This window comes from Neocloeon triangulifer, unplaced genomic scaffold, assembly GCF_031216515.1.
Source record: "Neocloeon triangulifer isolate White Clay Creek 2 clone unplaced genomic scaffold, ASM3121651v1 ptg000002l, whole genome shotgun sequence".
NCBI classification, from domain to species: Eukaryota; Metazoa; Arthropoda; class Insecta; order Ephemeroptera; family Baetidae; genus Neocloeon; species Neocloeon triangulifer.
The window spans coordinates 7,266,865-7,294,488 of NW_026775545.1; the positions used below are offsets into that span (position 1 = coordinate 7,266,865).

The 27,624-nt window shown below is 36.6% G+C and overlaps 2 protein-coding genes across 2 annotated transcripts; both read right to left on the reverse strand.

Annotated features, from left to right (window-relative positions):
* Positions 1 to 13: 13 nt before the first annotated feature.
* LOC132205438 (ubiquitin-conjugating enzyme E2 R2) lies at positions 14 to 23,839 on the reverse strand. Its single transcript, XM_059634484.1, has 5 exons — positions 23,333 to 23,839; positions 14,951 to 15,037; positions 2,159 to 2,256; positions 1,931 to 2,065; positions 14 to 1,560 (listed from the first exon to the last, which is right to left on the reverse strand). The coding sequence occupies exons 1-5, from the start codon at positions 23,501 to 23,503 to the stop codon at positions 1,332 to 1,334; spliced, it is 720 nt and encodes a 239-aa protein (XP_059490467.1). The 5' UTR covers positions 23,504 to 23,839; the 3' UTR covers positions 14 to 1,331.
* A 469-nt stretch (positions 23,840 to 24,308) lies between these two features.
* LOC132205437 (26S proteasome non-ATPase regulatory subunit 6) lies at positions 24,309 to 26,688 on the reverse strand. Its single transcript, XM_059634483.1, has 8 exons — positions 26,595 to 26,688; positions 26,296 to 26,464; positions 26,041 to 26,246; positions 25,835 to 25,980; positions 25,290 to 25,509; positions 25,122 to 25,230; positions 24,642 to 24,810; positions 24,309 to 24,587 (listed from the first exon to the last, which is right to left on the reverse strand). The coding sequence occupies exons 2-8, from the start codon at positions 26,438 to 26,440 to the stop codon at positions 24,413 to 24,415; spliced, it is 1,170 nt and encodes a 389-aa protein (XP_059490466.1). The 5' UTR covers positions 26,441 to 26,464; positions 26,595 to 26,688; the 3' UTR covers positions 24,309 to 24,412.
* Positions 26,689 to 27,624: the final 936 nt, after the last annotated feature.

A 27,624-nucleotide genomic window follows, 5' to 3' on the forward strand; every position in this document is an offset into this window, starting at 1 on the left:
AAAGAAATGTTGGTTATTATTCTACACCCACCAATTTATTTCATGCTTGAAAATAGCTACATAACTTTAGCAAAAGTAACATTCAATAATCACGACGACCATGAAAATAAACAGGACAAGTGAAGCAGAAGTCATATTCTTAATAATAACGCAAAACGATCATCATCAGTTCTGATAAACTTAAGGATTGCAAAGCAAATGGTGCCGACGAAACACGATTGTTCTTGAATCTGCTTAACGCATAAATTGATTCGCTCAATCAAATTACAAAATAAAATATTAACACTCGTGTAAATGAAGAGTCCATCAGCATTATCCGACCACAATAGTCATTAGAGGTATAAAATACAGTGATGAATTTTACCACCTACAAATGAATATTACTTTTATTTACACTCGACCACCATCGTTTACATCTAATTAAAACACAGAAATTCGTACATGCTGTTGGAGGAGAATTCGATTTTGTGCTTCTTTTTAACTGGTTGGACCACAATCTCTGTTGGTGGCTGCAGCACCTGTTTGGATGATCGTCAATTTTAAACATACACTCTTCCATTTACAAACTATTTGATAATAATTATATAATCTCACGCATTTATTTCTCTCAAAAAAGGAGTTTCCCTGAAAAAGAAAACTCCAGCACAAAAAAAGCATAGGAGGATAATTTTCGCATGTTGATTGATCTCAAATAATTACTGCTTACACTTTACACAAGGAAAGAAAAAGAGCGCGCTCGATTTAAAATTATATAACTTGTCTCTTGTAAGTAATTAGTTTATGAGCTATTTATCATGAGATCTCACATATTTCCTTATTCTCGTAATACACCATCAAACAAAAATTATAAAGTACGCATGCTGAAAAAAAAATATTCTCACAAAGTAATATTATGAAAGTCAAGGTATAAGCGGCTGATATATTACGGCGAGGCTCGCTGGCTGCACAAGCGGAGAAAAATATGATTCACAACCAGCAGTTTGTGCCAGCTCCAACTCGCTTATGTTATTAAAAATAAAAAAGCCACAAATTGATTTATTTCGGTGAATCAGGAAAAGCAAAAATATCTAACAATGCAAAAGTTAAAAATAACCAGAGGCAGTTTTGGCGCACAATTAGTCTGTGGCATTTTTTTTCTAGAACTCAAATTTGAAAATTAAAAGGCGCGCATACACCAAATTCATGTTCCTTCTTAAATCATCTTCTCATTTTAATTATTATTATCATCCTGTTTGTTGTGTATCTGGTTGGTTCATCTTCTTGATGGGGCTGAGGGCGGGGGTAACTGTTTATGTACAAGGGTGCGCGTTCAGTTCTTCATAAGTCGTTGATCATGACTCGCCGTTGCCGCTGTCGTCGTCATCTTCGTAGTCGTCCCCGTTGTCCGACATGTCGCCATCATCGTCGTCCATGTCGTAATCGTCGTCATAGAAGTCGGTCATGTCGACGGCGCTCTCTTGCGGCGGCTTCACTTGCGTCTTGATGCAGTAGTCCTCCAGCGTGGTAGGCACCACTACACCATCCTTCTCCGCCTCCGCTTTTGTGGCAGCAACTTGTTTCCTAAAATTTGTTGAAAAAATAATAAATGCTCTTTTTTATTAAATTAAATACAATTTTTTTAAATTCAAAATATTGAGGGCGATCCAAAAGCCTAACCTGGCCCAGGCTAACTTCATTTAGCCCCGGGGTAACTTAGCCAACCAGCAAAATTGAATGGCGGGTTAAAATAGCCCGGGCCAGGTTAATTTAGCCAGGGTCAAGTTAGCCTTTTGGATCGCCCTCATTGACTTAAAAAAAGTTGAAATTCATATTATTTTAAACTAATTTTGATACCTTCCTTAAAAATTTTCTAATGTAAATTTAATTCTGAGCAATTTTCAAATCCAGAGTTAAACAAAAAAAAGTTTGATTTTTATATGGAAAATTATACCTTATTATGTTCTTGTACTCTTTGTCTTTGCCATCCGAAGTTTTCCAGCGGCGGTACATGACCGAGGCATCGACATTGGCTGGACTGTATGTGTTTGGTTCGTTCAGCAATGAAATCACTGAGAGCAGAATGGTTCTGAAATTTTAGAAATGTATTAATGAAGAATGAATCAAAAATACGCAGTAAAAATGTTAGATATCATTTTGAGAAATTAAAAAAGATTTTTACCTAACGTTCTGTGTGGGGTTCCATCTTTCGCAAGGCATTTCTCCGCTCTGAGGATCGTCAACAGGAGGGTGCAGAATTGATATACAAAGATCGCCATTCTGAAACAGAAGGAATTGAGATTCAATTATTGGTAGAAATAATTATGCATATTTTTAATCAGTATTATATTCAATAATAGAGTTAAATAGAATATATTTAAAGATCTGGAGATTGTGTGTTTGAGAAATAATGAGCAATTTATTCTTAAAATTGGGCCCTAAATCCATGCTGTTTTTTTTTTTCATTTGAAACTTTTGCACTCATTAAAGAAAAAAAATAATTTTGTATGGAGAAAATAATAATTATTGACATTTGAAATAGATTAAATCTTATTGTTAGTTCAAGTAAAAAATATAAAGAAAGGAATAGATTTCAATTGTGACTCTTCAATATTTTCTGAATCTGTAGCTAATTAGTTAATTTGCGCATGCTATGAATTAAAAATTATTATACCCAGGGATATATTCATTATAATTAATTAAAATCAATTTATCAGAATTAAAAATATGAAAGTCCTTAATTTTAATTAAAACTTGCTAATTAAAATAAAATAAAATTTGAATGATGCAGATAAAATAATCAAACATAAAAAGTGGTAAAGTAAAAGCTTTCTTATTGAATTTGAAAAAAATATCTTTTAGAATCTGTTTCATGTAAATTTATTATAAAAGATTATTAAAGAAATTGTTCGGTAGGTGTCGTTGGCGTGCGGCCGTGGAGCGAGACTGGCGACCACTTTCGCCGCGTTCGCTGGCCGAAGCAGAGAGACGCAGCAAGCAAACAAAAACAACAACGACCGACTGCCTGTTCGCGCGGACGCCGCCGAAAAAGGGCAGATTCGGCCGTCGATTGTGAGGAGGCGAAGAGAGCAAACATGTCTGCCGAGCAGCGCTGCTGCATCCCGAGTTGCGTGCACGGCGGCGCGGCGCCGCCGACGGCGGGCGCCGCCACCGACGACGCCGACGAGCGGCCCACTTTCTTCGGCGTGCCCGAGGCGCGCCTCGGCGACGACCTCAACTCGGACAGCGTCCTCCGCAGGGCCCTGTGGCTGCGCAGGATCAAGAAGTACGCGGCCCACGCCGACCCTGAGACGGCCCTCGTCTGCAACAGGCACTTCACCCAAGGTGGGCCCCCTGCTTAAGCGACACACGCAGCTGCTGCGCTCGCAACAACGGCCCGAGGAGCGTCGCTGGACGCCGCTCTCGGACGACCTGTTGCGGACTTGCACTTCAAACTGACCATTTAAATTATTGCAATGCCAAAGTTTGGCTTAAATTTGTTTCTAGTCGTACAGAAAGGCAAATTTATTAAATACTTCACTTTTTCCTTTTGAGTGTAATTTTTAGTTTTTTGGTTTAAACTTTAATTTAAAAGGTGAAATAACAAAAAAATTCAAAATAAAAATATTAAAAGAAGAATTTCAACAAAATAATGAAAATAATCCGAAAGCAAAATGGCCCAAATTTTTTGTCCCTTAATATTTTTTTTCTGGAAAACATGTTTAAAAAAAATGAAAAAGAAAAATACTGATTTATTGGCCAAATTATAAATTAATTTTGATAATCAAATATTTTTACTTAGAAAGTTTAAATTTTGAAACTTTGTAAGGTTTAATTTTTTGTAATTTTTAGTTAAATTCAATTGCCTCGCAATAAAAATGTTAGAAATATTTTGGAAATGAGCTCATGTGATTAATTTATGCAATTTTCCATTTCAAGGTTTCCCAGCTGGAATGGAGGAAACGAGTGCGGTAGACTGGTTGCCTAACATCGAGCTGGCCACTCCTGAGGAACTGTCCGAGGAGGTAGAGGAAATGGACTTTGAGGAGGACGACGACGAGGAAGAGGACTTGGACGAGGAGTTCATTACCTACAACAAAAGACAAAGAGAGAAGGTGGAGCGGTTAAAGCGGGAAAACACGGCGTTGAAGCGCAAAATCTCCGAGCTGAGCCAAACCAGTATTATCCAGGGAATGCGAAAGAAAATGCTCAAATCGATGAAAGTGAAGGAGGAACCTGAGGACGATGACAAAGAGGAGCGGCCGCCGGACGACGACCAGGAAAGGATTAAATTTGAACACGTGGAGGTGAAAAGCGAAATTCCGGACGCCGCCGACGACAACAAGCCTAAACTACAGATCAATAGCCTTAAGATGAAACTCAGTAACATTCTTAGCACAATAAAATGACGAAGTAAGAAAATTTGAGTAATATTATTGTTGATAAGCCTAATGTAATTATTATTTTTATGTATTTATTGGGTTTTTTTCTAGAATTTTCTCAATTCCATTGTTTTTATATCATTCCATAAAAGAATTAATAATATGAAATTCAAGCAAAATGGGAGAACAAATTTTGCATGCAGTTTTTAGATTAATAAACGACAATATCTGGAAATTATAATATCAATCGGATTTAAATTTATTATCTTACAATTAGATGTTAAACAATTAGGGAAAATATCAACATTTAATTAATAGGGGATTTTTGCTTTTTGATAATTGGCAACTTCACAATATATTATATAGCTGAATTTCTTCATGCAGAATTTATCTTAAGGTGATTAATTAACCAGCATCACTAAAAAATGGTCAATTTGAGCTTGGATATTATTCGATTTTTTTTATAAAATGAATGATAAGGGTGGTCAAGTCACTTTTCTTACCCTATTCAAAAGTAGAAATTAAGAATTAAAAATCTTTGTCAATTAAAACATAGAAATATTTTGTTTTTAGGCATTTCAGACTGAGAAAATTTTTTTCTTAACAAAAATTACCTCAAATAGAAATTATACACTTTTAATAATTGTAAAATGGTCTATTACAAAAAGTACTTAATTGGATTTTTAAATTTATTTATAGATGACCCTACTTGACTTGCCGGTGTGCAAACAAATTCAAACACTATTGAAATTTGCAATTCAAATCTCAATGTCGCTCATGGGAAGTGAACTATTGATAGAACATTGGGACAAAATATAATTATAATCCAGTTGAAAGAAATTATACATTTTTTAGTTTCAGTCGGACTGCATCGATTTGTGCTCGTGGCCCGCGTTCAAAAATGCACCAAGGTCGGCGCCAAAGCAGCGCTCACAGTCAGTGTGTGTGTGTGTTTGTGACCTTTGCCTCGCATTCACGGCTCTCACAATGAAAAGCGGCAACCTGCACGGCCGCCAAATGGCGAAGACCTCCGTCGCTCGCGCGCGCCAGAAAAAAAAATAATAACTCGAAAAGCAGCAAACGTGTCGTCGCAGCAAGGAAAATAAATGCGGCTGAATCTCGGGCCAAATAATTAAAACTCGCAGAGTCGCTTTTGAAAAAATAAAACGCGCCGCTGCTGATTGCGAATATCTCGGGGGAGGCAACGACCTCTCGCCGCTTTACTTGACTGCTGCACGGCAATTATAATTACACACAGCGCATCTCGAGTCTTGTTCCAAGTACATCCACCGGCCGTGCACAAGGTCTTTTTTATTTCAGCTGGCACGATTTGAAAAAAAAAAGGAAATTCCGTGCGCAGTTCTAGAATTTTTGCAAGTTTTAAGTGATTCGTCCCAATTAAAAACGGTTAATGAGAATTCATTATTAAATATTTCAGTAATGCACGAATGTAAAAAATAAAAATTAATTTCATGTTGATCACTTCCCTCAATTAACTGAAGAGTGTATTTATTGTTAGTAGGTTTTCTATAAAACACTATAAATATTCTAAAAATTGTTTGTGAACACAATTAATATAATAAATAAATAAAATATATCTCTTTTACTGATGTTAAAATTAAATTAAAAATGAGACTCAGACCTCAGACTAGAAAGTGATTGTGGTGTTGTTTATAAATCAAATTGTCACAAACATTTTAATCAAGAAAAAAACAATTACTGTAAATGGGTGGTCAAAAAGGCAACGCCACTAGCAAAGATTTGGAAATAAAACTTCCAAGATCAAAAAGACCCCCAATGAATAAATGAAAATTGCAAAAAATAATGTAAAGATTTTCTTCCCTTTTGTGAGAAAAAAAAAATGTAAATTTGGAAGATATTTTTAGGAAATTAATTCAAATACTGAAGAGCGTTTTAGTTACTGAGAAATGATCAAAATTCATCGAGGAAAACATATCATCTTGAATAATACTTAATGATGCAAGCCAATTAAATAAATTTTACAATTTTTAGATGAAATAAATTATAAATATTTAAATTAAAAATTAAAATTCCCAATACAAGCAATTTTAGTTTCTAAATCGAGGAATGTCTGGCGGTTTACGTCGTTGTTAATTCACTTGAGGACTAATTAGCAAAAAATTGAAATCTGCCCGCGGCAGCACTTAAACGTGCTCGCGCAATTACAACGCAATTCGCACGGCAGTGTGTGACCTTTACGGCGACAATGGCCGACGAATTGTGCATCAACTTTGTTCCTTTAAAGGAAACGCCGCGTCGATCTGACTGAATGTTAAACGCAGGTGTTCGTTTTAAAAACATCACACAGTGCGTCGTTTCAACTCGAAAATGCGCTTTATTTATTCCTCACGACTTAAATTTGGTGGCGCGCAGAAAGAATTTGCGCTCATTGCCGTCAGCCGAGGCTAAATTTAGGCGCTTGGGAAATCACGTGTCCGCTCTCTCACTTCGCTGCTGTGTCCATTGATTCATTTTCGCCAGCAGCGAAGATTGCTGCGACAATTGTTGGTGTCAATAAGAAAATTCATATTCCCAGATATGGGCGAAGGAGTTTTCGTTGCCAGGTCACGGTCGCGCGATCTTCCGCCGGAGAATCGATGCCTTTTGTACATTATTTAAAACGGTTATATGTTTTCATGCCTAGGCGATTCGCACGCGAGAGGGTCCGATAAGATTTGGAGGAAAAAGGGTTGGTCGGTTCGTGTTGGACATTAATTGACAAACGATTCTGGTCAAGGTCAAGACGGGAAAATAATAAAGACCAAATTGAGACGAGTTGCTGGCGTGTTTACTTTTCGCCCACATGGCGAGAATTTCGAGGCTCCGCATTTCACGAGACGTGTCAACCTGCTGTGGTCTGCCAATATCAGACTTTCAGACGAAGGTTACTTTTACTTGGTTTTTTTTTCAGTCAGTTTGGGAAAACTGAAGTGAAAGAAATTCAAGCAGAAATTTTAAAATATTTCATTTTTAAAAAGCTAAACATAAGTGAATTTTGGTTGTGTTGAAATTTAATTGATATTGAAGTTATTTTGTTTGAAGAAGTTGACACTCGAGGAGATGATCATGGAAATGAAGATTCGGGCTTTTCCTCGTTGCAAAAAAATTGTTTTTTATTCAAAAACAAACGGCTCTACCAGTTTCGGTCACGGTCTGCGACCCTATTTCATGAGCAAGAAAAAATACAAAAAATCAGCAAAATTTGTTTTTGAATAAAAAACAATTTTTTTGCAACGAGGAAAAGCCCGAATCTTCATTTCCATTGAAGTTATTATTTTAATTTTATTTCAAAACACTTTTGTTAAAGAAAAAAAAATTCCTGATCAAGAATCAGCATTTTTTTCATATAAAAATTGTAAATTGTTATGAAAAATTGCAGAACTCAAAATTAGCGTTCCTTTGTTCATTGCTGATTTTTATAACTACTTCTTTTTGACAAAAGCACCACATATCTTTTTATATTTGACCAGGTTGGTCGATGTTGATTTAGTGATATCAATTTAGCGAGAAAGGAGGTCATTTTGCGAAAATCGTCTTTATCATCACCATGTTTATTTTGGATATCGCAGTAGTGCCAAATCCGTTCCATTTCTTTCCGTCTCTCACTGCACATCAAAATTAACAGGCTAGGTATGGAAATCGCAAAGCGCGAAATTAGCTGGGGAAATGGGAAATGAAAACAAGCTGCTGTTTTTGCGCATACTCTGGGGTCATTCGAGCGACGACCCTTCCGCACCTGTGCGATCCACACCCGCGAGATGAGTGGCAGGGCCCGCCGGGAAATGACGGAGGAAATTAGCAATTTTAGCAGCGGTGATTCAGGAGTGCCGAGCAGGTGGTTTGTTCGCTGCGATTCCCCGTCCGGACTTTCCCACACGTGACGAGAGAGGACCACTTTAGAGGAAAAGATAAGGATACTGTACGGTTGCCGTAAGATTCGCAATACTTTGACTTTTGAACTGACTTTGACTTTTGTCAGCTCAAAGTTTCGGCACGTGATTTTAAAGATAAATGTTCAAATTGTTAATTGACGGGTCAAAAGGTGAAAGAAATGATTCTTTGAACCTAAAGAAATTTTACTTGAATTGCAATTCCAATCCGATATCTGTAAAGACGAGCGCTTAATTACAGGCAGTACAGACAGTCGGTTTGATTTTATTTTCTCATTTTTTTTCTAATGAAATAAAAAAATTCATTTTTATTGGTACATTAAGGTGACGAACTTTAATATCTATGATTATCGATTGGGTTTTAAATAAATTAAAATGTGCTAACAAAGCCCAAAAGTTATAATGAAGTTTCAGAGTTAAACTTGATCAAATAAAATAAAAATCTCCATAATTTTTTTTATATATATATTTGAGATTTTTTCAGTGATATTGTGATATAAAATTTCAGATTAAAAACCACGTATTACTCCTTATTTTTAGTGTTTTAGATTTCTGACTAAATAAAGTTTGTATAGGAAATTTTTATACAAAAACTTGAAGAGATTTTAAAAGTGTCTTTTAAAAAATTATTTTCCTAAACATCATTAGATACCAAAATGATGATTTTTTTTCTTTTTGTTGTTAAAATATTATACAATATAATTTCCTGGTAAATCAGCTGTCTCAAGATTTTTTATGCAATTTTTGCATTAAAGCGCAAAACTTCTTGTTTTCTTTGCGTGCAGCAGCAAGCATCGCATGTCGAAAAATTTCTCAGAATTTATGCATCCACTTGTTTCAGCTTTAAAATCGTCGGTGCACGTCTGTCCGAATGCTAAATTATTCTCAGCATGACAAAAATTAATTCCCGCAATGCGACGCTGCTGCAGGAACTTGGCGAAAATTCGCCAGAAAAAAACATGAGTCAACGCAAGTAGTGTGCAGGTGAATCATAAAACGAGCGGCAAAGCAAGCAAGCAACCACCTTATCGACCAAAACCAAACACACACACACAGCACTGCATTGAAACCGCACCGGTGCTTGGCTAAATCGAGAGAGAGGCACGCACTTGAACATGTGACTAATCAAAAGAAAAAAAAGACCGAGAATAAATTTCGCACGCGTGCGCTGCAGCCTCCCTTTGCACATCAATTTGTTTGCGAAAGCGCCGGAAAAGTTGGCTCTTGGTTATAATCTGCCGTGATTAATTACCCGGCTGGGCTAGCATGTCAAAGACCCACACACATAAGAAAGAGCAGCGCCAATGACCCTTCAGCTGCGGGAAAAAGCAGATGATCGATTGAGAGTTTATGGCGAAAAGTCGTTGGAGGGCAAGAAGTTGAATCTCCTCATGAAGCTTATGAAGTCTAAGCCATAAAATATAATTTTCAACATGGAATTAAACTTATTTCCAAGGAGAATTTTCCACAGGATATATTCATGAAAATTCATATCAAGAAATCAAATTTATATCACCTAATTAGGTTGGTAGCTTGACCTTATGGGAAATTCATAATAATAATTTGAATTAGATACCTGAAGAGTAAAGATATTATATTCCAAAACAAATGAAAAATAATTAATTGAAAACAAATGACTATAATAACGAAAATTTATTTAAAAATTATTATCAATATCAGGAAGGTATCAGGAAGGTCTTGTGAATGATTACAATTGCCATAAGTACAAGTGAATATAAAAAAACTGCATAGAAATACAACAGACTGACCCTAAAAAAAAAATCAAATTTTAGTAAAATTGTAAATATCCATTATTCCAATTGTAGGGCAAACTAATTCTCCTCTCCTCATTATAATTCACCTCAGGTTTCCACTCCTGTCTCTTCCAATTTAGAAAAATAAAAGTCAATCAACTTTCATATACCATCATCAGCTACCGCTGCTCAGTAATAATGCGACAATGCGAATCTGCACATGATTAAAGCCGAGTCACGATTCTTGCGAAGTTCATCTCTCTCTCTCTTTTCTATATAATTTAATTTAATTATTCCTGGTCAGGTAGGTTTTCTTTTCTCAAGCGCGTGCAAGGCGAACCGCTGGAAAATGCACCGACGTTTGAGTGACACTGTTTTTCTTTTTTTTTTCTGCAAGACCTCTCGGACCAAAAAGAACTGGATCTGTCGAGTGCAGCTAGCGTCAAGTGCAACATCACACTCGCCGCCGTAATCGCATTATTCTAATTATGTGTTTATTTATTTGCAAACGCGCGCACGCACGGCTGATTCTTTCGCACGCACCACTAGTGCCGTTTTTATCAAAGCAGATGTTAATCGGCGTGTTTATCTTCCTGATATACAAGAGTCTGAAACTGGACTCGGATGAGCAAATCGATCATCTTTGGAGGTGACTTTGATGCATTGCAGGGATGCGGCCTCGTAATGAGAATTATAGACATTTTGCTCAAAGACTATAAAAAAGTAATTTAATCAATTTTTAAATAATTTTTTTAAACTAGAAAATCATAATTTTAGTGCAAATTATTTGAAATATTTGATTTTCAGAATATTTTTCATTATTATAAGTAAATAATTTACATGTAATTACTTTTATTTTCACTTGAGCAGTTTCCAGTTCGTGCTCTTTTTGAGTATACCAACAGGTCCCGCTCCTTAGCTTTTGGTTTGGGAGCGTTGAACCGCAGCGACCGGCGGGCGAGTCGGGCAAAAGTAAAAAAATCCATCCTGTGTTAGCGCAATGCGTGCAGAGAAGCGAAAGGAACGACGCTGGAATATTTTCCTCTACAAAAATACCTCATTATTCCAGTGGTAAAAGTCTTTTGTCAGGGCGCATTCTCATCAGGCAAGTTTAAAGTTTATGTCTTCATTTCCAAAATTAAAAAAAAAAGTGAAAGTTTTGACAATTTGAATGGTGCCAGTAAAATATATAAATTCAAAAATTCTAAAAAAAAATTCGATTGCACTTCAAATTAATTAATATAAAGAAAATAAAATAGTTAAAAAGTTTTTGTTTTTAGAAAATTTTGAAAAAATTGGTTAGAATAAATATAATTTTTAAGTTTTCAATTGATTAAGTTATGTCACATTTAATTTTAACAAAATATAGTTTTAAAATTCTTAATTAAAAATTCTATTGTCCTCTTTTCTAGGCAAATCTTCTTGTTGCAAATCATCTTGATCTAACTGAGAATACTGTTAAGTTGCCATTACTTTGAGGGAAAACATAAGACGGGCATCTGATTCACATCTCTTGCGACGAAACGGCCAAGCACGGCGAAAATGAGCCACTCGGGCAGAAATAGCCGCCGTTACACTGGCGGTAAATATTTAATGAAGCCGCCCTGCTGCTTCTTCTCCATGCAGTACAGCATCAAACGTCCAGTCTGTGAGATGGAAACATGCGCTTTTGTCATTTGATGATAGACGGAGCAGCAACTTCATTCCTCTCTCCTCCAGCTGGTGCGATTATAATAAAAAACAAAAGCACACAAACGGCCGCGGCGCATAGGAAAGTGCAATAAAACGAAGCTGACTGGTCACGGTTAATACACGCGGCCGGCGCAGGCCACTGACCTGCCGTCAACTAGCTCGACCGTAAAATGTCAAACTCTGTATTCTGATTAGCATTGAATAAAAATTAAAAAGTTCAAATTTTTAAACAGAATAAAAAATAAATAATATAACTTTTGGGTTTAAAATTAAACAGCATTCATATTTTAACAAAGAGCAAAGCTTGAAATTAATTTGTTGAAAATTTCTTTAATTATTTTAACTAAAAAGATTGTATTTCTTTTTAAAATTATTGATAAATATTTTTAATTTACAGGCACTTTGCTTTAAAATAAGACTAGATCTTTATCTTTTGTGCTCGAAATTTATTGCCTAGGCGACAAAAAGAAAAATGGAGAAACATCCTGCGGCAGTCATTGTCGAGACCACAAGGAAGCACGTCATGAACAATTCGTTATATTTCTTGCAAAGTCAGCAATAAACCCAGCCACTCGGCAAACGTATATTTCAAAACAATTATTTTCTCTTTCTGTGCTTTCTTTCTTTCATTGTCTGCAGAACCCTCATCCCATTTGCAAAACTGCAGGCTTTTCATCGTCGATGAGTCAATTAAATTGCACAAAAGCCAGTGGGTTGCAGGATTTTCCATCATGATTCGAGGATAAATATGAATTAAAAAAAAAATGGCACGCACTTTGATGCTCATGAAAAAAATGAGGCAAAGTTTAATGAACTCTGCTAGTGATGAGCGAAATAACAATATATATGTCGGGCAACAAGAAAGAAGGCAAGCTAGCAATTTATTTTTAGTTGGAAGTTAGTTAGGCAGGCGAGAGAGCACCGCATGGGAAATGACGAGCGAGCTCGAGGAACAAAAATAATAATAATAAGCAAATAAGACCCTCCACTCTGGCGACGGCCTTTTATTTTCATCATCGCGTCGCACGCAGCAACGGCGAACGGCACGCGAAATGTGTGCAAGCAAATCTTTGTGTGTGAAAATTAACGGGACAAAAATAAGTAGAGAGTTGTGCAAAAGTGTGCAATTGTAGTGCCGTTCAATTGCTCTTGCAAAACAACAGGAGAGAAAGGCAAACAATAAAGTTCAGCACATTAAAATAATTTAATAAAATTGTGTAAAATAAATTATCTGACAATGAAAGCAAACTAGTTTCCGTTATGTCCAAATTATTTTGTATTTTTATTATTATTATTATTATTATTATTGTAATAAGTGCCAAATTAAAATTTTAAATCTCTAACTGTTTTATAACAAGCTGTGGGGTTTGAAATATATTCACAAGATTTTGTAGCAAATAAGTGCAAGAATTGCGTTTTCGTGGCGCGCCGAGGGCTTTGGCTTCTTTTATTGGATCGATTTCGCAGCAGCACCGACGGCAATTGAGCGCGCACGACTTTTTGCGTTTTCCTCCTCGCGCTTCTCGTTTTCTTTGCCTCTTTTCTCCGCATCTCATTGTGCAGCTTATCCCTGTGTGTGTGTGCGGACGTGCACTTTGCTACTGTACGGTTTAACGTGCCAAGCGAGCGGCGCACGCGGCACAAGTTGCAAGAATCGCAAAGCAGCTATACAGAAACAAAACGCGGCGAATTGACCTCTCTTGTTAAGATGCTCCTCTCATATGTGCGCACAATTGTGGCACTGCATGATTCGTTCCCTCTTTGAAATGTAAAGAGAACGCGCAGAGAATATAATCCAAATTTGCATACAAACGACAGCCAACTGTATAGAGAATCTTTCTGTCTTTACTTTATTATATTTTTAGAAGTAAATTTGAAAAGAAATTATTAACATGAATTAAAATTTTTGCAAGTAGAAAATTATATAACAGGCTAATTAAAGCTATTGTGTAAATAAATTTTCCTTATTTAAAACATCAGTCGCAAGATCAGCTGTCGAAAGTGAACGACCTTGTTTCACGTTTTGGATTTGGCGATTGGCCAAAGATCGAGCACTCGATTCTTTCTGAGGTTTTGATGAGCACACATTTCTGCTCCCTATTTATTTCAGAACGAGTCGTAATATTTCTTAGAGGGAAAGGAGAAATAAATTCTGGGATCACAATTTTCCTTGTTTTCATTTGGGACTTGTTTCCCAGAATCGTGGGCGGGCGAGAAGGCGCCGTAAAGTAATTTGACGGATAAAAGTGGGCGATTAAGGTCTTTAAAGGGGCAATAAAGGATCCGAGTTTATGATTTTGCTTTCTTTTATGTGTTTTGAATTTAATATTACGTGTAAATTAAGGTGTCATAATTTATTCTTGTGTGTTTAAAAAACCACACAAGATTTAAGAATAATAATGTAGATGAATCCACAAATTAGAAGTGAATTTATTTTTTTAAATTGGCCTGCTGGAAACCTTTATTTTCTTTATTTCTTTATAAAAAAATCCAATTAATGAAATGACTAAAATATTAAGTCAATGTCTTTCTGGAAAAATGAGAAAGCTAAATTCTTAAATTTCCACCGCTATGATTTCCTCCACGTGTCTAAATAGACGGCAAGTTAGCAAATCTCGTTCTCTGAAATAAGCAACACGCCGCAATTCCCAACCCCGAATAATTACATGACGATCCTCTTGAACTTGGATAGGGAGTGTTCACCGAAAACAACATTATCCCGCTAACTCATTTCATGCCAGTTAGGGAAAGGGTGCTTTACGCAATTCATGTGCGTGTAGCTGCACAACAGCCTCTCTCTCGGAAAGAGCAGCAGCAGCAGGAAGGCTGATCAAAATTCTCCCCCACGCCGAGTTGTTGAAAAAGCCAAGCAGGAGGTGTGAATTATTCGAGCAGCGGAGCCGAAAGAGTCGGGACCGTACGTGCCACGAACACGGAGATTTAGTTTAGGCAAAATGCAGCAATCGTCGGTCGGCAACGCGGGTGACAAATTATTATATAAGATTTGGGTGGAGAGAGAGAAGAAGCCGGAGCAAATAGAGGAGACGTCACGCCGAGCTGGTCACATAAAGAGCATTTCCACGGAATCCTCCAGCGCCGGCCGAGAATCGACAGACTGACAATGGCTCGCTTGCATGGCATTTTGTATAAACCCGCTTCAGCCGATCCATCCTCCGAATATAACCATAAAAAGGAAGGGACTATTTTTGAGAGAAAAAAATAAAGAGGGACTCACCTCATAGACGTTTGGATGCCAAACTTTGCTTAGAAACCTAATGCTTGGGGGAGAGTAGGGGTAGTCTTGTGGGAAGCGCATGTGGGCCTGTGAACAGAGAAAAATACAGATTATTAAATATTCAGATGAAATAGCACTTTTTTTGCAATAGTATTAAAAAAAAACACTGATAAATTTATAATTAGGCTGAAAATAAAATTAATTATAAGAAATATACATTGCTGTTGGGATTATCCTGCATAAAACGTGGTGTAATTTTAATTATTGTATTTTAATTAAATTTGTAAATTCAATCGATACTTTGAACGCCAGACGGTAAGTGGCATTTAGCCTTAATTTTTAAAATCCCTGATTTTAGAGCCTCTTTAACCTTTAAGGTATTAGTGACGTTTACAGAAATTCAAAATTAATTTGGTTTCAACCCATTTTCTAACATAAATCAATGAAAAATTGAACATTAGGTTTCTCAAAGTTATTTCTGGAAATTTATTTTGCATCACAACTCCATAAAAATTGCACTTTTTGCAAAAACGTGCATAATAAAACTGTGATGCTTGTTATTGATATTCTTTGCACAGATATGGATTTCTCAGCAGTTATCAGACAGGACGATAAATAATTATGTAGATTTCAGCCTTGAATAAGATACAGTGTCGTTGTAGACACAGAAATGGTGACAATTTGCACACATTGTAAGAAGAAGTGCGATTTGTGATGCAGCGCAGAAACAAGGCGTTCCACATCGATTCTATAGCACATAAATTAAGATCGCGGTTTTCCTATGTTGCTGACAAGCGTGCGACATGAGATAGTGCTAATTGTTATTTCCACTTTGAACGACACTTATACATTATTCTCTCTCGCTTGCCTCACGTGCTATTCAACTTTTTACTCTCGCATATTATAATTTCTGCTTTTCAGCTGGTTCTCTCGCCCTACCCAGGGCCACTCATTATACTACACGCAATCGCCGGCCTATAGCTTTCTATCGCAGCTGTCTTGGACAATAAACACATTACATTATACTTCCCTTAAGGTCACGCGTAATTTACATTATCGCATTGAATAATCGAGAGAGCCGTTGTTTTCCCTCTTGAGGCTTGGGAACGAAAAATCGCTTCTGATGAATTCGCTCTGCGCTCTCCACGCGGCGCCGCGCATTTGCACATTATAATAATATGCAACCTCTGGACGCACGCTCACGATTCATGACCGCGGGGACCTTGGTGACTCTCTGTGTTTTCTACAAATCGGTGTAATGATCGCTCAAGTGCTGAGCGAAAATCGATGTTCAGCTTAGTCGAAGGAAACGAAAATGTTCTCCCTTGAATATACAAGTCATATAATGGGACTTTAAAATCAGAAGATCACAGAATTGATAAGTTAAAGACCATTTGAATAATCCATCCACCAAGGTCTAGTCTATTAACAATAAATAAATAAACATTGATCAAGTACATGAAGGTCCATTATGTAAGTAGAAAAATCTACAGTTTCAGGCATTTTCTTTGCTATTTTGAGCATAAAGGATTAACATAAGAAGACGATTAAATGATGGTTTTCTTTGTAAACAAAAAACATCCACAGTTATTATATAAATTTTAACTGATTTAAATTTGGTTAATTCTTCCAAGGACAAATAATTAAAATTTTAAAAAACTGCAAAACTTTGTGTATTTTGAATTTTTTAAAGTACACGGAATTTTTCCGAGTTTTTAAAATGTGTTCAAAAAATTTAAACTGCAAAATCCCTTACAAATTTTGCATTTTTTTTTTCGTACAAATTAAATCAAATTAGACATGAATGGAATATCAAATGTTCAGTGAGTTACGAGAGAGATTGTACATCACGTGGCCGCAGTTTCCATTTTCAACCGAAATTCCGCCGACGGATTTGGTGTTTCGTTTCTCATTTCACCCTGAAAAGACCGCAAACGAAAACTTTAAGTCTTTTTCCAGCAGTATCTGAAGTTATATATAGGGTATAGCAGCATTTCGGCGCCCATATAAGGCGTTCCAAAGTCACAACCTTGGTGTATGGAAGTTCGCTCGCTCGCGCGAAAACTTAATCTTGCAGGGGTCCATTCACTCTCGGCATCCAAATTGGCTTCCTGAGCGCCGCCGCCACGAGAACGGTAGCCAAGGAAGACCCTGACAGGTCAGCTTCCGGCCAACCTTCGCACGTCCAATGAATCGATGTTTTGCGCCCTTCGCCTGCAATCGTGCAGCAAAACTCATTACATGTTTTATCACCGCTGGGAGAAGAAAAAATTTCCTCTCGGTGCAATCTGCGATGCATGCGGGCATTTTTTTTTATATTATTGTTTGCTGTTTGCGTTCGATTGTGCAGGTGCGACTTTGCGTAATCTGCTTGCAAGCAAGAATGCCTTCCGCAGCGGAGACAATAAATTATAATAAAATGCGAAACCGCCCGAGCTGAAGCAACCGAGCGCCTTGGCGATGCTTTTGGAAAGGGAGGTTGCCGCATGATGGCTCGATTTAATTAATTTGTTAATGAAATCGGCAATGGTTTAAATTTCAACATCCCTGACGATCGATCAGTCTATCTGAAGTTGATTAAAACATATTTTTAATTAAAGATTTGAATAATTTGATGCTGAAGTTGATTTTAGAATAAATAGCAATTGTGTTGAAATTTCTGTTGAGTTATGAAGTTTTGAAAATTCCTTTAAAAATATTTTCATTTGATTTAAGTACTGAACATTATTCTCCAGCAGTAACACATTAAGGATAACAATGAGATTTAATAAACCTTCCATTGGAAGGCTTCCAATATGTGTAACAAAATAAAAAATATATTTAAAAAAAAAAAACTATATTTTTTTGGGAGAAATAGTTGATCACCGAATTAATGTAATTTTTTCAAAATAAACTGATATGCACCTATAAAACCAAGACACAAGATTTTTAGGTTTTAGGATCAATTTGAGAGTTATCTATAAAGTACCCTAATTGATGAAAAATCACTTATTGAAGAAAATATTTATTAATTTCCGCCCATTTAAAATTATCAATTTTGATATTTTCCATCTTATACCACCTATTTTGTACCTATTTTTAAAATAGTATTTTAATAATTTTAATTTAACCTAAAACGATAATTTCAAGAAAAATTATTTGGTTAGTAGGTATGCACTGAAGAAAATATAAATTTGGCTTAACTTAGAAAAAAAAGGTTTTATAAAATATTTCCAAAAAATTAAATAAATTGCATGATTGATTGAGCGTTTTTGCTTTCAAAACTTTGTAAAAGGCACAGATAAGACGCACAAACACACATTCGGCTTCAGCACTATCAACGCATGCATGCAGGGTTCGGAGTCATTTTCCGGCGTGCAGAGCGTACTTTTGTACCAAGAAGCCGATAACAGGGCAATGAGCTGATAATGCCACTGTGCACTTGGCTGCTGGCGTTTGTATAATTTCTCACGGAAGGGAAAGTGAAGTTTTCGAGCGAGCGCAGGCAGGCAGGCAAGCATTGCGTTTTGTTTTCTCCTTCAAAGCCAAACTTTTGGCTCTGTTTGCGGCAACAACAATTGCACTGCGCTGATTTCTCTCCTATATCGATGGCTCGGCCACCCGCACGTGCAGCCCAAGTTTGGGGTCTTTGGACTCCTCCGTGGGACACACACAGAAATGCCCTAATGACTGTTTTTAGAGGAAACACGTAATGACGAATCGCTCCGAGATGGGAACGCGCTCGTTTTTATTTTTCGTTCGGCCGCCTTTAAAGGTCACTCTTGGCCGCTCTTGGCGGATGAAACACGACGCTGCCGACGAGTAGCATTGGAGCCAGGAACTTTCATTTCGTTTCCTTTCTTTCTTCGGCCGGGCGTTCTTGAAAATCGTGTAATAACGACAACAATAACAATCATTACGACGAGCTGAGAAGCACTAGAGAATTTTCCGATGAGTGAACTGCCTTTGGAGAGAGAAGGAAGTAATAATAAAAAAAATGACGCGTAAACTTTAAAAATGAAGAAAAGTGGACTTTCTTTTCTCAAGGCTTCACAAAAAATTGGTTACTTAAGCATTCACAAAAAGTGATGTTAAAAAATTAAAGCACAAGAAAAATAGTGATAAATGATAAATTAGCCATGTCAAATGGCTCCAAATTATTTTAAATGTTAAGTGAATATTTTAATTAAATATTTTTCAGAATCAAGGTTTCTGGTACGTGAAGTTTTTAGGTTTTTAAAATATAATCTCGTTAGCAAAACAAGCATCATCAAGCAAGCCTTATATGATGTTTATCAAAAATTTAACATGTGGAATGAAATTAATATGAAAGAGTAATATAAAAATTTCTGTGAAAACAAAAGTAATGCGGAATAACTTTAACACCTAAAACAGTGGTCCTCTGATAAAAAAAAAACTTTAGCCATTCTTTCAGTCCTAACTAAAATTATTATTGCAGATACAAGCACCTGTCTCTTTTATTCTCAAGCAGACCATAGTTTGCTTTTAAGGGAGCCATATGATTTTTTTAAATTATTCTTTCAGTCGGGTGTCAATTTTTCATAAATTTCTAGTCTCATTTAGAGTAATTCGAATTTGCAGATTGCGTGATCCACCTGTTCCTTGCGATCAGGTGCGAGAAAAGTCATGTCGAGTGGAAGCAAAAGGAAAAAGACGAGAGAGGAAAGCTGCTTTTTTGGCATTGCAGGAAACAGGAAAGAGTTTGCGGCTTGAAAAGCCGCGAAGCCCCACACGCTTTGAGATATAAAACAAGCCTGGATTTTGAATAGGCCAGATTGATGCATGTGAGGTCGGATGTGTTTAATGGGCATCGGGAGAGAGAGAGATGCGGTATTTCACACCAGGAGACGTAACGAGCTGCGGGTATGAACTATAAATCGTCTGGTGCGGCGGCGGCAGATGCGGCGGGTTGCAAGGATGTAATGCATATCAAGTGGCCGTAAGTGGGTTTTGCTCAATCTTGGAGAGAAGCAGCTGATCGGCAGCGGCTCCAGCTGCTGTTAACGCACCACGCCGATGCACTCGCGGAAGCCGCCGCGGTCGCTGGCTCGAAAAAAGGAAGCGAGTTTCAGCTGTTTTGATGGTGGCCTGTTTTCCAAAAACAACTTTTACTTGCAACGTTTCAACCAATTTATTAGCGAGTCCAATTAAATCTTAAATCTATTGAGGGAAATTTAAACAAAAGCTCAAATAGAAATTTGCCAGCCACTAAAATTATTGACACTTTCAGAGAGGATACAAAACTTTAAAACAAAATCAAAATTTACTGATAATATTTTAAATTACTCAACTTATTAAAATTATCCACTAGATCGCTTAACTAGGTTCAAGTGGACATCACAATCAGACTATGTATGTTCATTTTTATAAATTCGTTTCCAGGCCAAAATAATCACTTGTTGTCATAAAATGAAATTATTTATTGTAATTATGAGCTACATTTGCAATTTACAGGAAATAACATTTCATAACCAAATATTTCCGTTTTGCGTTCAATTATTCAATTTTAAATCGGTTTCAAAACTTTTGCTACGCCGCATTATTTGATCCTTCATGCCAGTTAATTTAAGGTCAATAATTTGCGTTTGAAACTAAAAGCAGCTTGTTTAATCGCGCTTAATCTCGTCATGACGCATCCAATTGTGAAGCCGGCGTTGAAAATGAAACGCTTTAGAAATGAAAACTAGAGCGCCGAATGAAAGAGAGCGCGCAGTTTATGTTTACCAAAAGATCATTCTTCCTGATTTCACCTTCGAGAGTGCGTCAAAAACAATATAAAAATATAAGAAGCTTACAATAATGAACGAGTGGATTGCATAACTGATCGAATTTTTACTTTTATCGGCCTTTCAACATTGTGAAATAATTTATCAAAGCTAGACACAATTATTTAATTTTGCAGAAAATTGTGTGTTGCTTTTAATAAATCAATTACTAAAGACGCTCTTTGCTTCTGCCGAGTAGAGAAAAGTACATACCAATGTGTGTACGAGGAAATAGCAAGCGCCGTTGTGCACGTTCATTTCACACAATTATTAAGAAGGTGCCTCGGCGAAATGTGCCAAGGTCCGTCTCTGCTGTTTGCAAACCAAATGAAATAGTAATCGTAATGAACGCGGCTGTGCCGTTTCGATTCCCTATTATCCTTGATGCCACAACGGAGGTCTTAAATCATTAATTAACAGCACAATTTCCGACGGAGGAAAATGGTTTGGTAAAATAATTACTACGCAGATTGTACACACATGATCGATAGGGTTGAGAGTGACGCACGAGACAGATGCGAGACCTTGTGGTCCGGGGAATTTTTCTTTGGTTGCGTTAAAAAATTAATTATATTTTAAATTATCCAAACAGTTTGTGGAAATCCTTTTGTTTTATCACAAAAACGAGGTTTTTGATTGAAAAAAATTGTTACCAATACATTTTTTGATAAGTTCAATGTCAAATTAGAGGTCAAGCTGTGAAATTAAGTTGATTTGATGCAGTTAAGCCCATTTTTATCAGGTAAAGATTTTTAAAAACCAACCATACATACATTCCAAAAATTATTTTAATTCGATCGATAAAAAACTGTCCAACGATGTCTCCATGGAATTGACCTCAAAAATTTTTAATTTAAAACAAAAAAATATTCATCAAAATCACTTCGGCTAATTTGTAGCTGATGATGCATCGGAACTATGTTTTGATGCAAATTTTAACAAAATATTGTAACAAAGGGCTGAATTTTGGCTGGTTGAATCCGGATAGGTTTACAATTAGTTCTACCTATCCCAATCCCATATAAATTTTTCAAAGCATTTTCAAATATTATGTAACCATCGAGAATTACCATGAAAATGTGGAATAAAATTTAAAAATTTTTTCCACGTAATATTGATAATGCTTCTTGACCCACTTTTGAATACATCTCGTTTCCTCAATATAATATCAAAAATAGCTCAGAGGGTTGCTCTGAAGAAAGCGATTTCGAAAAGATTTAATGCGTTCACGAGTGCAGCAGCAGCATCGAGTTGTGGGTTTGACACCCCAAGCGAGCGGCCCATGCAGAGCTGCTGAAACGAGGCCAAGGTTTGAGAAGTCAACTCGATGAGACCAGATGCATGCATGTGACAAGATTTTACATCTTTCTCTGAATTCCACCCCATATCACACTCTTTCCCTATAAAGTGTTCGAGAACAAAAAAAAACACCAAAGAATAAAGAAAGAAAGAAAGCACAATAAGATCAAACGGCCACGGAATCCAAAGGATGCTGAAAGTCGGATGTATTGATTTTCAGCAGAAACCTCAGCTTTCAGGCAAATTTTTCGATTTAATAATAATTTGCAAAGATTTTTTTCTAAATTATTATAAAATTGACAAGAGAAAAACAATTTATAACAAATTTACTAAATATCAACTTTTCAAAAATAAAAGGTTGTAAGGTAAGCAAACAAAAAATAAACTACGGTTTTCTATAAGAATCATTTAAAACAATTCAATTCAAATAACGTCAAGATTTGTAAAGCATTTTTTGACAAGTAAAATGTTACTGATAGAATTAAAAACTTCTTACACTTCATTCTGTTGAAGGTTATATAATTATTTCGATTTTTTCTAAAGATAAAATTTAAATTGTTCCACAAATTCAAATCGCAGATAAAATTTAAAATTGTAACTACTGTTCTTATAGATGATGGATTTTTCATTGATAAGATTTAAAGAGAAACTCTTTTATTATCAAACCTCGTCACTGTGACGTAAATTATGTCAAATTCCTTGTTATTATTTTCCTTGTCTACGTATTTTCATCAATCTTAATTGTTTATTAAATCTCACTTTGATACGGGTAATGACGTACATGGGAAAATGTGAAATTTCAATCACTCGGATATTTGAGGCAGACGTACGAATTCAATTTCCTGCTCGTCTTTCGCAATTTCAACCACTTACAAGCAGAATCTGATTCAAGGCGAAAATATTGCAAATGCGGCTGATGTTGCATTATGTTTGTGCCTCTGCCACAAAAAAGAACCGACTTGCGAAGGTTGCTTACATACCGAGTGCCGTTTCCGAGCCAAACCCGATCGGAATGAGAAATATTTGAAAATACCAAAATTTTGAAATTTAACAGATTCTTTTTTTAAAAACAAAGATTGAAAAAAATCTTTATTTTTATTTTTTGTTTAAAATAAATAAATAAATTGTCAACGTCGCTAATTGTTTCATTGTTTGTGATAGAATAAAAATAAAAATGAACGTACCAACCAAAAATAAATTTTTTTTTGCAGCAAGAATTTTTTGAATCGAATTTTTTTTCAGTTACAGAACTTTACAGAACATGTTTAATTATAATAATTTTACTACAAATTACGAAGAGGCTGGGAAAAAAACTTACCTTAAAATATCCACCCTGGTAGAGGGTCTCGGGTGGTCCGAAGATGGCAACCTCCCAGGTGCACAGGTCGTCATTGACCAGCTTGACCCTGAAGCCCTCCACGGGCTCCTCCTGCAGACTCTTGTACTCAAGGGCCAGGGTCCTGAGGGCACTGCTCGACGGCGCGGCCATTGTCCCGAATCGGACACTTTCTTCCTCTCTTTCTTCACAACCAAGTAAATTCACAAAAGTCACTCACACACGAGAGAGCGCAGAGCAATGTGCTGTTTTTCAAAATGACGTCACTCTTGTGGTCGAAATTGGGCGCTCTCCGTCGGCGGATCGGGGCCGAGGACGGTGGTTGGCGACGACCGATGGCTCAGACAAGGCACTGGGCGCGCAGTCGGACGCGGCTGGACACGGCGGACGACGGGATCGGACGAAAATGCGACTTTCACTGGATCGACTCACGCCAGCTGACGCGTTTTGCTGCAAAGACTGCTCGACACTGACAGCCCCATGACTGGTAGCGCGAGCGCTGATTGGCCCGTCGCCGCCTCCACCCGCCCCTCCGCTCTCGCTGCCTGCCCTTTAAATATTACTAAGCGATTTTCACAATGCTCGACTCCCGCTGACTCAAAATTTTTGCATTTTCCTTTCCTCGTGACTGCAACAGCCTTTCCGGGAATTTCTATGATACTTTAAATTCGCAACGTGACCCCAATGGATGTCCCGAATATTTTTTCTGGGCTGATGCACAGGAAAATGACAACTTCCTGATAATTATCTTTGGGTCTTTGAAATCGAATCAGAGCATAACAAAAATTTACAGAAACTTTTCTAATTGCGACCAACTTTTCACAGTTCTTTAAAATGTTTTAAAGTTTGCCATTAAAATGAGGCAAATGAAATTATTACGCTAATAACTTTTCTTTAAATCTCAATTTTTCAACATTTAAAAAAACCTAACTTCTTACACTATTGAAACATTCGAGGGTTTGTTTTGTTAATTGACAAAAGTACTCATTATTTTCATCATATACCATTTAACTTAAATACAAAGAAATTCAAACGGAAGCGGAGCAGTTATTCTTATTCTTTTTAGATATTAATGACTCTGGACAATTTTTGCACGCGGTTGAGCAGAATATCTCCCTGCTTGATGGTGCCCTGGTACTGCCAGTTCTTGTTGTCCGGCCTGTTTGTCTCGACAATGCCGCCAACCTTGTCAACCTTGCAGTGCAGATGGCCGGCTACGATGAATCGAGAGAGTTCTCTGAAATAAAATTGCGTTAAAATGATGCTTGTCATGATCTCATCATAGTTTTACTTGTCAATGTAATCCACGGTGACCCCGAATGAGTCAGCCATGTATTGGAGGGTGAGACTTCTGTAGGACTGGAGCAGCTGTTTGTAGGCGAGGAGGCGCATTTCACGAGTGTAGTAGCTGTAATGGGGGTTGATCAAGTAGTCTTCTCTCAGGTTGCCTTCCACAATGGCTGAAATTAAATTGCATTGTATGGTTAGAAAGGCATAAGAATGTGAAAATTTGATTGTTTTTCCCTTATTTAATACGCTCTACTGAACTTGAGTTTTCCTATCAGTAAAGAATGAATCTCAAACAACTTAAGAATAGGGCTTGAACTGATTAATACGGATTTCAAACTGTTTTCGTTAGATTTTCTTTTTTCACCACCATAAAACTTGGGTTTTTTTTAATCAATTTATAATTTTTTTCTTGAGATGAAAATAAAAAAGCAAAATTTTATAGCGTTCTATGCTATTTTTTGTTTACAATTCTTCATCATACCTAGATTTTTGAAGAAATCAGCGTAGTGGCAGTTGTACAGGGAGAACAGATAGTCCTTCACATCTGGCAGGGAGTGCAAAACTTCCAGAATCTCGGAGCCCTTGATTATCTTTAAAAATAATTTGCAGTTTTAATACAGAGGATAAAGTATTGAGAAATAACAATCACCTTATCGCGGAGCTCGTTCCTAGGAAGAGCGATCATCGCAATGTAAACTGTGTATCTGACAAAGGTGGTGTAGTCCATGAGCTCATAAGAAGTGAAGGTCGAGACGGTGTCTAGGAAATAAGTGGCGGCCGATTTGAAGTCTCGGATGGCGATGCTGTACAAGCCTTGATAGACCTTGAGCCGGTTGCGACGGTCCCAGTCACCACCCTCCTCAATAAGGCTTAAAAAATTAAAAAGGGGTAAAGCAGAGGTCACTCCTAATCATAGTTAAAATGATCTAACTCGTGAAAATTGAGTTGTAAAGCGACTCTGTGTGGTTTCAAACAGCTCAATTGGAAATATTTTTAGTTTTAATTTAAATAAGCATGTAAATTTTTTTAGAGAACTATTACTTGCGAAATCAAAGTCTATTAAAACAAAAACTCCGAAACACAAAGTCACCTCATCATCAATTTAATAAATTAGAATACCATGATTTCTATCTCTTTGACGGAGAAAACTTTTACTCCTTCACGAACAAATAAACATATAATTTAAATATCTACCTCTTTGCCTTTTCTATGTTTCTTGTGATCAGATCGTGGTCCACATAAAAGAGACCAATTCTGATGTTGTGGAACACAATGTCCAATCGATGTCCCAATGACACAGTCTTATCGTACGTCTTCCTAAATGCCGTCAAAGATGCTTCCTGCTCGCCAGATTTAAATATAAATTTGGAAATCTTTGAATTTTCCGTGTTCAAATTTACCTTATCGCCAATTTTGCAGAGGTACTCTGCCTTCCTCAGGTTGGACTCTCTAACTTCCATCTCGCCCAAATTCTGCTCTGCATCTTCAATGGCCGCATCCAACTGGGTCAATTTTTCAGCGTTATTGTCCTTCATTTTCTGCAGGAGACTCTGATCAAGACCCCAGCCAAGATCCTTGCAGACCAGCTCATAGAATTGGGCCATGTCTGAAAAATTGAAAAGTCACAGGAATTGAAATTTTGCATTTCAACTCACTATCGGCTTCGATGGCGTCCAGCAGTTTGGCCGCCAGTTCCTTGTCGTTTTGATGTTCCTTCATGGAAAGCAGGAATTTGATGCGGGCCAACTCCAAATTCGGGTTTTTCTCCAAACCCTGCTCTTCCATGTTCTCCATCGGCATCTTGATGCGCTTGGTTTGGACTGGCTCTGAAAAAGAAACTTAAATTTTACAACTGAAAATTAACGAGGAATTTTCAAAACCGCTTCATTTCTCAGAATTTAAACGAATACCTTTCTAAATACTACATAATAATTGGGAATAATCAAAAACTTACATCAACGAAAACGTAAATAAGCTCTCTGGTGTTTTTGAACCGTCACGATGGTATCGCTTTTCGCTTTTCACTTGTTTCATTTCATGGCCGGTTGACCGCCCCTTCGAATTTGCCACATAACGGCGGGAAAGGCACGTTCTTGTAGGAAATTATTAGTGTAATTTGACGGCGATTGAAATTAGAGGCAGAAGTAATAATTTTATTAAAAAAGCGAATCAATTTTTTTTTGTTACAGATGGTTGGAAGAAAATTATCATTCAACTATGAACGCTGTAATCGTTAATCGTTATGCATAGTTATTTTCATTAATTTCCTTTTTATCATAGTTTTGCAATTAAAAACATTTATTTAATTTTAGGTCATTGTAATTTCTCTCTTAAACAAGTGAAACTGGACCACTAGAGTTGTGTATGTTGCTATTGTACTGAAGAACTGAAATTTGAGATAAATTAACAATTGGTTTTTAATTTTCTAATTCGATAAAATTGACACCTAGACTTTCTAGATTTATTTTAGAATAAATTGCTTAAAACTAACAGTATATAGTAATTTTGTTAATTACCGAGAGAGTAAGTTTTCTGTTTAATTTCAAAAGCCCAAAGAGTTCAAAATCCTTGTTTAAAAAGTGGGTAATTTCACTTCTAAAAATGGCAATCTAAAATTAAATTAATAATAGGTTATATACAATTTTATAAATAAGTAAATAGAAATTAACCTCTTCTTTTATACAATGATCAGCTGACTCAACACCTTTGATTTTCAGTGTCCAAATTTTTGTAGATTTGATCTAAAAATTAAATTATTGAAATACGATGGATTTACAAAAATCATTATTTACCTCTTGTATTGTTGTTTCACATGTGGATAAAAAGAAGTGGAGGTTGAAAATCGATAGCAATACCCACGTACTTGATCCAATAATAAGTTGGAACCTTGATTCGGAATAGCGTTCCTCTAAATTTGCTAAGCCGATGCAACCATAGTATGCAGAAAAGATAACGTGCAAAAATTCCACATGCAAGTAAAAGAG